The sequence below is a fragment of the Osmerus eperlanus genome, unplaced genomic scaffold (genome assembly GCF_963692335.1).
Source record: "Osmerus eperlanus unplaced genomic scaffold, fOsmEpe2.1 SCAFFOLD_862, whole genome shotgun sequence".
Taxonomy (NCBI): domain Eukaryota; kingdom Metazoa; phylum Chordata; class Actinopteri; order Osmeriformes; family Osmeridae; genus Osmerus; species Osmerus eperlanus.
In genome coordinates, this window is record NW_026911843.1 from 1 (window position 1) to 10,581 (window position 10,581).

General features: G+C 49.1%; 1 protein-coding gene across 1 annotated transcript; it reads left to right on the plus strand.

The window, feature by feature from the left end:
• Positions 1–5,521: 5,521 nt before the first annotated feature.
• Positions 5,522–10,079, plus strand: LOC134016674 (protein tweety homolog 3-like; the record flags this gene model as incomplete). The annotated part of the gene is made up of 3 exons (XM_062456010.1): positions 5,522–5,820; positions 6,161–6,655; positions 9,886–10,079. Coding segments are annotated over exons 2-3 (320 nt in total), but the record flags the coding sequence as incomplete, so codon positions are not given.
• Positions 10,080–10,581: the final 502 nt, after the last annotated feature.

The window sequence follows — 10,581 nt, forward strand, 5'->3', positions numbered from 1 at the left end:
AAGGACGACCAGCATGGCTGAGATGAAGATCACCATGGAGATGTACTACGAGGAGGTAACATCTCTGCTCACAGTTCTGCTGTGGAGACTGGTTACACACACACACAGACACTCACTGGTTACACAAACACTGTAACTGTCCCCGCACATCACTGTGGATAGAGCATGTGTTAAATGATCATATCATCATTCTATGTCCTTGTGTGTCTGTTGTGTTGTCCAGATCCAGAGGTTGAGGGTTCTGCTGGAGAACGCGGAGCGCAGCAGCCGTGCAGAGAGTAAAGGTTCTCAGAGGCAGAACAGGGTTCTGAGCTCCAGGGTTGTGTGTTTGTCGGAGAAGCTGCAGCAACTGCAACAGGAGAACCTCAGTCTCAGAGAAGAACTCAGCCCTGACACTCCTGCTGGAGGAGCCCGAGGTCTCTCTCACACTCACACACACACTCACACACACACACACACACACACAGACATATATACATGCACTTACACACATACAACACACACACATATACATGCACTTACACACTAACGCATGCACACAACACACGGTCTCCTTGTTATTAAAGTGTGTGTGTGTGTTCCTAGGCTACAGAGAGTGGAGCAAACAGCGTCTGTTGAGAAGATTGGTGGAGCAGGAGAAGGTCAGGACATCCTCTTAGTGTGTGTGACTGTGTGTTATCTCAGTATGTGTGTGTGTGTGTAAACCTTTCGGGGGTTCCAGCCAATCACAGCTTCCCCTCTCTCTCCAGAGGCTGGAGGAGGGTAGGAGAACCACCCCCTCCACGAGGAGGAGCCAATCAGATCAGGCCGTCCAGACTGACCTGCCAATCACGGCCTCAGAGGGGGAGGTTGCCAGGGTAATGGCACCACAGGAAGGGGAGGAGCTTGTCCTCCTCAGGGGGCGTGTCCTCCAGCTGGAGAAGGAGAAGGAGGAGCTTCAGGAGAGACTAACCAATAGAGAGTAAGATGTGAACAAGGTCACGATAGGACATCATAATATTCTAGATCACCCGCTTTAAAGTTTGTATTTATCTTTTCTTATTTTAATAGTAGTGTTGGAGGAGTTCTGAGTGTGAGATGGAGAGATTGAGCAGTTAGGAGATGGAGAGAGAGAGATGAGAGATGGAAAGACAAACTAACAAAGGAATGTGAGAAAGAGAGAGAGATAAATATGTCCTCTCTTCCCCCAAGCTTACCATCCAGATCAGTTACATTTACATTTAGTCATTTAGCAGACGCTCTTATCCAGAGCGACTTACAGTAAGTACAGGGACATTCCCCCGAGGAAAGTAGGGTGAAGTGCCTTGCCCAAGGACACAACGTCACAGCCGGGAATCGAACTGGCAACCTTCTGATTACTAGCCCGACTCCCTCACTGCTCAGCCACCTGACTCCCAGTTCTGTACTACACTGAGAGTGTAAGTGTGTGTGTGTGTTTTGTGTGTGCAGGCATTTGTTTTCATCTCAAATCCAACCAAAGAAGGAGAACCCTGAGGAACCCAAGGAGAGGAGAGAGATGGAGGAGGAGAGAGGGATGGAGGAGCAGAGAGAGGAGGAGGAGAGAGGCATGAAGGAGCAGAGAGAGGAGGAGGAGAGAGGCATGAAGGAGCAGAGAGAGGAGGAGGAGGAGGAGAGAGGGATGGAGGAGGAGAGAGGGATGGAAGAGGAGAGAGAGGAGGAGGAGAGAGAAATGGAGGAGCAGAGAGAGGAGGAGGAGGAGAGAGGGATGGAGGAAGAGAGAGGGATGGAGGAGCAGAGAGAGGAGGAGGAGAGAGGAATGGAGGAGCAGAGAGAGGAGGCTGCCAGGATGCTCCAGAGAAACTGGCTGAGACACAGAGAGAAGGTGAGAAGATCTCCTACTACTGCTACTATAACAATACATGACATAATACTACTACTGCTACTATAACAGTACATGACTTAATACTACTACTATAACAGTACATGACATAATACTGCTACTATAACAGTACATGACATAATACTACTGCTGCTACTATAACAGTACATGACATAATTCGATTCCCGGCCGTGCCAAATTACGTTGTGTCCTTGGGCAAGGCACTTCACCCTACTTGCCTCGGGGAGATTGTCCCTGTACTTACTGTAAGTCGCTCTGGATAAGAGCGTCTGCTAAATGACTAAATGTAAATGTGATAACAGTACATGACATAATACTACTGACTTCTACTATAATAGTTTATAATATAATTAAACATGTTTATATACATGACTAGCTAGCCAACCATATGAATCTACCTGTAGCTAGTTTGTTTGTTTGTCCAGGACACAGTGATGCTTCAGTCTGCTATGAGAGCTCACCTGCTCAGACACACACAACTACACACCCAGGTAACACAGACCCACACCCACCCATGTAACACACACACAACTACACACCCAGGTAACACAGACCCACACCCACCCAGGTAACACACACACAACTACACACCCAGGTAACACAGACCCACACCCACCCATGTAACACACACACAACTACACACCCAGGTAACACACACACACAACTACACACCCAGGTAACACAGACCCACACCCACCCATGTAACACACACACAACTACACACCCAGGTAACACAGACCCACACCCACCCATGTAACACACACACAACTACACACCCAGGTAACACAGACCCACACCCACCCATGTAACACACACACAACTACACACCCAGGTAACACAGACCCACACCCACCCATGTAACACACACACAACTACACACCCAGGTAACACAGACCCACACCCACCCATATAACACACACACAACTACACACCCAGGTAACACACACACACAACTACACACCCAGGTAACACAGACCCACACCCACCCATGTAACACACACACAACTACACACCCAGGTAACACACACACACAACTACACACCCAGGTAACACACATACACGCACACACAACTACACCAGCTCAGGATCACACACACCCAGGTAACACACATACACCCACCCAGGTAACACACACACAGGAAACACACACACAACTACACTAGCTCAGGATCACACACACCCAGGTAACACACACACACACAGTTACATCTGCTCTCTGTTAATCTTTCTTTCTTTCAGAGCGTCCAATCAGAACCCAGTAGTGATGTCATTTCCCCTGTGGAGGAGGAAATGGAGGTTGCCATGACGCTGATCCAGTCTGTGTTCCGGGGACACCTGGCCCGCACCGGGCTGGGAACAGAGAGGTTAGACACACTCACACACACACACATACGGGATACACACTCACATACACACATACAGGATACACACTCACATACACACACATACAGGATACACACTCACATACACACACATACAGGATACACACTCACATACACACACATACAGGATACACACCACACACACACACATACAGGATACACACTCACACACACACACATACGGGATACACACCACACACACACACATACAGGATACACACCACACACACACACATTGTGCTGGGAACAGAGAGGTTAGACACACCACACACACACACACATAGGGGATACACACCACACACACACACATACAGGATACACACCACACACACACACACATACAGGATACATACTCACACACACACACATAGGGGATACACACCACACACACATACGGGATACACACTCACATACACACACATACAGGATACATACTCACACACACACACATACAGGATACACACTCACATACACACACATTGTGCTGGGAACAGAGAGGTTAGACACACCACACACACACACATACGGGATACACACACATTGTGCTGGGAACAGAGAGGTTAGACACACCACACATACATGTAGACCTATATACACTCTCACATATTCATTATTTACACACATACACACATACCCGTACAGTATATGCACATATACTCATACAGAAAATACACACACACACACTCACACAAATACACACACATCACACAACTATATAGACAGACACACACAGATGTACCTTAATTGCAAAGCAGTGATCAACCTGTGTGTGTATTGTGTGTGTGTAGCTCTACTGTCCCTTCTCAGGGTAATAATGTTCCAGTCCCACTTCCTAGAAGAAACTTCCCAACACCCTCAGGTACCACACCCACACACACACACACAGCACTATTAATACACTAACAACACACTTAAAATATGGTACTTTTAGACTTTGATACTTGGCACGTTTTCACTCCGTGTGTGTGTGTGTGTATGGTGTGTGTGTATGGTGTGTGTGTATGGTGTGTGTGTATGGTGTGTGTGTGTGTTTATGGTGTGTATGATGAAGAGCATGTGCAGAGAGAGGAAGACCCCTGGCCTGTATCCAACTCACTCTCCTTCAGACTGAAACTCACCCCGGGTAAGATAAGATGTGTGTATGGTGTGTGTGTGTGTGTGTGTGTGTGTATGGTGTGTGTGTGTGTGTGTGTGTATGGTGTGTGTGTGTGTGTGTATGGTGTGTGTGGTGTGTGTGTGGTGTGTGTGTATGGTGTGTGTGTGTGTATGTATGGTGTGTGTGTGTGTGTGTGTGTATGTATGGTGTGTGTGTGGGTGTGTATGTATGGTGTGTGTGTATGTGTGTGGTGTGTGTGTCTCCCTCCTCACTACTGTCCTCGTCTACAGCCCAGCTTGAGGTCCACCACCCTCCCACTGCAGAGGTTGCCACGACGATGGATTCTGATGATTCTGATGACATCATCGTTTCTCCCTCCCGCCCACTGAGACGACGAGAGGAGCTTCTGACTTAGAGTGTGTGTGTGTGTGTGTGTGTGTGTGTGTGTGTGTGTGAGTGTGAGTGTGTGTGTGTGTGAGACAGGGCGATTCTAATCTAAGATTAGAATTTTTACTCATTCTTTGCCAAAGTGCCTGTGTGTGTTTGAGGAGTGTATTTGCACATGTTTGTGTGTGTACATGTCTACCTGTGTGTGTGTATACATGTTAGACATGAGCGGTGCTTGATAGTCCTGTAGAAGCTATTGTGCTAATGCTACCAGCTGATCTGAGAACTGTCACATGACTTCACGGTCCACTATTCTAGCGCAATAAGACCGAGAGACAGACCGGTACCGAGAGACACGCGAGAGGACTGAAACGGAAAGGAAATGGTTTTATCTGATCGTGCCTTGATTTGTGTGTTTTATAAAATGTGATTAACCAATAAAATCCCGTTTCTAATCAGATCACGTGTGTTGTATGAGTTTCTGATGCGTGCGTGTGAGATTACCGAAACGTCACCGTTACACGCCGTGAATGTTCTTATAATGCTGCAGATTCAACCGGAGCGGGGTGGCAAACGGATACCGATTTAAACCCAGGACGTTTATACCTTTCTACTCCCATCACCCTAACCCATGTTACCAACACTACACCTTTCTACAGAGCAAGCAAATGTTCATCACTCCAAAACACTGTTTCTCCAGGAGATGGCGTGCCTAAGCTATGCGTCTTCGCTCGCTCAACCTCAGCCCTTCTGTCGCGCACGCACGCACGCCTCCCTCTCTATCCCGCCCTCTCACACACACACACACACACCACAGTGATCTATTTGCAGAGCGAGCTACCGCAAAGCTCGGTGCTCCGTGATTGTGTTAAACGCAAGGGTTTGTTTCACGCTCTCAACCCGTTAACCTCGAACAATGCTCCAAACAAGTCCACGGCGGTGTGTAATCTACACCGGACGTTAACGACGAAGGGTAAACGGTGAAAACGATAATCTTATGATTGCAGGTCAACAAGATTAACCCTTTACACGCCGCCTCGAGGAATTCCGAAAAACCGAGACGGTTATTTGAAGAATGTGAGGACATCTCGACGGTAAGCTTCTTTTAGACGGGCGTTCTGGGTATTCTGGTAGTACGGTACACGGTGGGGGTTGTTATTGAAGTAGAAAGCCGCAGTCTCGCTGTTCAGTTGTGGATCTTGAGGACAATAGGTTAAATCTACACCCCCGGTACACACGGGGCTGGCGAACTGCATCCGCTAGGCTCGCGGAGTTACATAGACACACACTCACACACACTTTCACACCCTCACAAAGCAGAGCAAGGTTTGCAACAAGAGATCATCTCCCTGAGCAGAATCAGACATTTCTCTAATTCTTCTCTCCCCCCTTGCCCCCCCCCCCCTTCTCTATCTCTCCATTGTTCATGTCTAGGCACCGCTTTGGTAATGCGGTACTGGCAAACCGGGAATTATCCGTTAATAGCCATTGGAATCACTGAACCGGGGGAATAAGAATGTTGTTGGGGAAGCGAACATTCTACTGTCAATCAACCGAATCCGCCTGAACAGATCAATGGAAGCTTGTGCGTCGTTACCGACGGAGAATTAAACAGGGACGCGACAATAACCGTCACTCTGCTCTCATATTCAGTGTTTGACTGAAGAAGCACTGACACTCCGCGCGCTCCTACCCAGACTCTCATGAAACCACAGACACCTTCCACGACCAAGAATCGTGCTCGTGGGCGTTTACCGTGAGAAGAAAGGGTAGAGTTGTCCGTCAGTGTTGTGAGTGGCGAGGATGGCGGCCGTGGTGAACTACTCTCCGCCGTGGTGGGTCAGCTTGCTGCACCGACTACCGCACTTCAACCTGCAGCTAGAGACGGTTAGCAGTGATTTCAGACCCGAGGACTCCGAGTACCAGCAGGTACAACACACACACACTCAGTACACACACACACACACACACACACACAGGTATATGAAAGACCTCCAGGTGTGTTGAATCAATTGTGATAGAGGACACTGGGATGGAGAGACAGAAGGATGGAGAGAGAGGAGGGAGGGATGAAGAGAGGGGGGGAGAGGGAGAGAGAGAAGGAGGGAGGGATGAAGAGAGAGAGAGAAGGAGAGTGAGTGAGAGAGAGAAGGCTGGAGAGAGAAGGAGAGTGAGTGAGAGAGATGAGAGAGAGGGAGGGATGAAGAGAGAGGAAGAGGAGGGAGGATCTGACCCACTCCTGCTGCAGCAGAACTAAGCTGCTTGTTCCCACGGCAACAATATGGCAGTGGTTCCCACGGCAGCAAGGGATGGTGGGATGGAGGGAGGGAGGAGAGGAGTGAGTCAGGAAGAGGAGGATGGATGGTGGGAGGAGGGAGAGGAGAGAAGAGGGATGGAGGAGGTAGGACTCAGAGGAAAGACAGAGGACAGAGATGGGAGGAGGAGAGGACAGAGTGAGAGGTGGGGAGGTTTCTATATCTCTGTCTCCCTCTCCATCTCTCTGTCCATATCTATCTCCATTTCCCTTCTCTTCAGTCACCCTGAACCACTGAGCACTTTCTTCCTCCAAACCACTTCACGTCTGGACTAAAGCTCTTTGTGTGTGTGTGTGTGTGTGTTGGTTGAGTCTGAGGTCATTATTAACCTTGTAATCACCAGACAACAGGACGATCTGGAGAGAGGGGGAGGTGGAGGGAGGAAAGGGAGAGGGAGGGAGAGAGAAAGGAGGGAGAACAGAGCAATCTCTGTCCTTCTTTAGATGGTCTCACTCTGTCTCAGAGCCTTTCATCACTCATTCACACACACACACACTCATACACACACATGAACTCACACACACAGAGGGTACTGTGGGGGTTAGATACTCTCACACTCACACAAGTGAGTTCTCCAAAGTAGTCTCCCCCCTCTCTCTCCCCCCCTCTCTCCCACACTGAGGCCTCTGTTCTGAGGTGATTGGACAACAGCTTAATCAGTATTCAGCTAGACCATGCCTGGAATCACCCCAGCTTCTCGCTCGCCCCTCCCTCTCCCCCTGTTGTTTTGAATGCTGATCATACGAAAGATCTCAAAACTGGTAGAAGTTGCAGGTCTGTCCAGGATATGTGTGCCTGTGTATGTAAATAGTGTGTGTATAAAGTACAGACTCAGCAGAAAAACAGCTGCAGAACATTACAGAGGAAACACATGACTAAAACTGCAGAGGAGGAAAACAGACGCACACACACACAAGCATACACACATACAAGCATACACACACACACACACACGCATACACACACACACACAAGCATACACACACACACACACACAAGCATACACACACACACTCATACTCTCCCAGTTTTGTAGACACAGGCACACAGGGGTCAGGAAGCTGAAACCAGCCTTAACAAGGTCAGGTCACTCAAGTGGAAGTGACTGATCCTGTCACACACACACAGACAGACTGGAATTAGACCACGCAGTATACAGTCCCTCCCCCTTCTTTATTCTAACCACTAATTGATCTACTATAGATCAGAAACACACTCTCTTACACATACTCACACACACTCTCTCTCTTTAAATCCTGGACTTTTTCTCCTGTTGTAGTAAATACGAGATCCATTTGATGTGTGTGTGCGTGTGTCTTTATATAGGACATCTGCCAGTCTGGGTCAGCTAGGAGGTTGCGACCCAGTTTTTGCTCATTGTCATATGGAATGTATTATGTTTTCTATGCTGGCGTGTGACTAGTTTAGTTTAGCTTGGTGTAAGATAAAGATGTTACAGTTTATCCTCCCCACCTCTCCTCCCCACCTCTCCTCCCCACCTCTCCTTCTCTCTGCTCCCCTCCTCTCCCCTCTCCTCCCCTCTCCTCCCCACCTCTCCTCCTCTCCCCTCTCCTCCCCACCTCTCCTCCTCTCTCCTCTCCTCCCCACCTCTCCTCCTCTCTGCTCCCCTCCCAACCTCTCCTCCTCTCTCCTCTCCTCCCCACCTCTCCTCCTCTCTCCTCTCCTCTCCTCCTCTCCCCTCTCCTCCTCTCTCCTCTCCTCCCCACCTCTCCTCCTCTCTACTCTCCTCCCCACCTCTCCACCTCTCCTCCTCTCTCCTCTCCTCCCCACCTCTCCTCCTCTGCTCCCCTCCTCCGCTCCCCACCTCTACTCCCCCTCTCTCAGACAGAATAACAGAGGTTGTCTTAGCCCCCCCACCTTTAAAGCTGTTGTTGTGTGTGATCATTGTGAAGGGTCTCAAGCTCATTGCACTTCTAACAAGTCTGGGTCTAGACACACTGCTGACTTAAGTGGAATATTTTCTCTCCCTGTTGTGAAACCAATTCCTCAGCTCTGTCTGTCTGTCTCCCTCCATGTCTGTCTGTCTCCCTCCATGTATGTCTCTCTACATGTCTGTCTGTCTCTCTACATGTCTGTCTGTCTCCCTCCATGTCTGTCTCTCTCCATGTCTGTCTGTCTCTCTCCATGTCTGTCTGTCTCCCTCCATGTCTGTCTGTCTCTCTCCATGTCTGTCTGTCTCCCTCCATGTCTGTCTGTCTCTCTCCATGTCTGTCTGTCTCCCTCCATGTCTGTCTGTCTCTCTCCATGTCTGTCTGTCTCCCTCCATGTCTGTCTGTCTCTCTCCATGTCTGTCTGTCTCCCTCCATGTCTGTCTGTCTCTCTCCATGTCTGTCTGTCTCCCTCCATGTCTGTCTGTCTCTCTCCATGTCTGTCTCCCTCCATGTCTGTCTCTCTCCATGTCTGTCTGTCTCCCTCCATGTCTGTCTGTCTCTCTCCATGTCTGTCTGTCTCTCTCCATGTCTGTCTGTCTCCCTCCATGTCTGTCTGTCTCTCTCCATGTCTGTCTGTCTCCCTCCATGTCTGTCTCCCTCCATGTCTGTCTCTCTCCATGTCTGTCTGTCTCCCTCCATGTCTGTCTCTCTCCATGTCTGTCTGTCTCCCTCCATGTCTGTCTCTCTCCATGTCTGTCTGTCTCCCTCCATGTCTGTCTCTCTCCATGTCTGTCTGTCTCCCTCCATGTCTGTCTCTCTCCATGTCTGTCTCTCTCCATGTCTGTCTGTCTCCCTCCATGTCTGTCTCTCTCCATGTCTGTCTGTCTCCCTCCATGTCTGTCTGTCTCCATGTCTTTGCGGTGTGAATCTGACTGTGCTGTTTCTCCCCCAGTCGGTGCTGTTGCTAGGCGCTGTGGCTTTGCTGTGTCTGGCCTTGGACCTCCTGTTCCTCCTCTTCTATTCCTTCTGGCTGTGCTGTCGCACACGCAAGAACCACGACACACACACACACGTTCACACACAGCAGCCTGGCCCTGACTGCTGCTGCACCGCCTGGTGTGTGATCATAGCCACGCTGGTTTGCAGGTGAGACACACACACACACAGGGACACACACACACACATTCTGTATGGGACTGAACCTCAGTGTACATCATACACTATCTCTCCCCTTCTCTCTCTCCCTTTCTCTATCTCTCTCTCCCCTCCTCTCTCTCTCTCCCTTTCTCTATCTCTCTCTCCCCTCCTTTTCACTCCTTTATTTATTTATTTTCATATTCTGCCTTCGTACTCTGGCCTAGAAAGGTTGCCATGGAGACTGAAGCAGGCTTGATGCAGAGACGAAAGATGAATTATACACTCAGTGTGTGTGTTCGTGTCTGTCAGTGTTTATGTGTATCTGTCTGTGTACAGTGATGCTGTAGTGGTTGATAGTGACAGTGATGCTGTAGTGGTTGATAGTGACAGTGATGCTGTAGTGGTTGCTAGTGACAGTGATGCTGTAGTGGTTGATAGTAACAGTGATGCTGTAGTGGTTTATAGTGATAGCTTTAGTGATAATGATATTGACATCTTCTATATCCTGTCT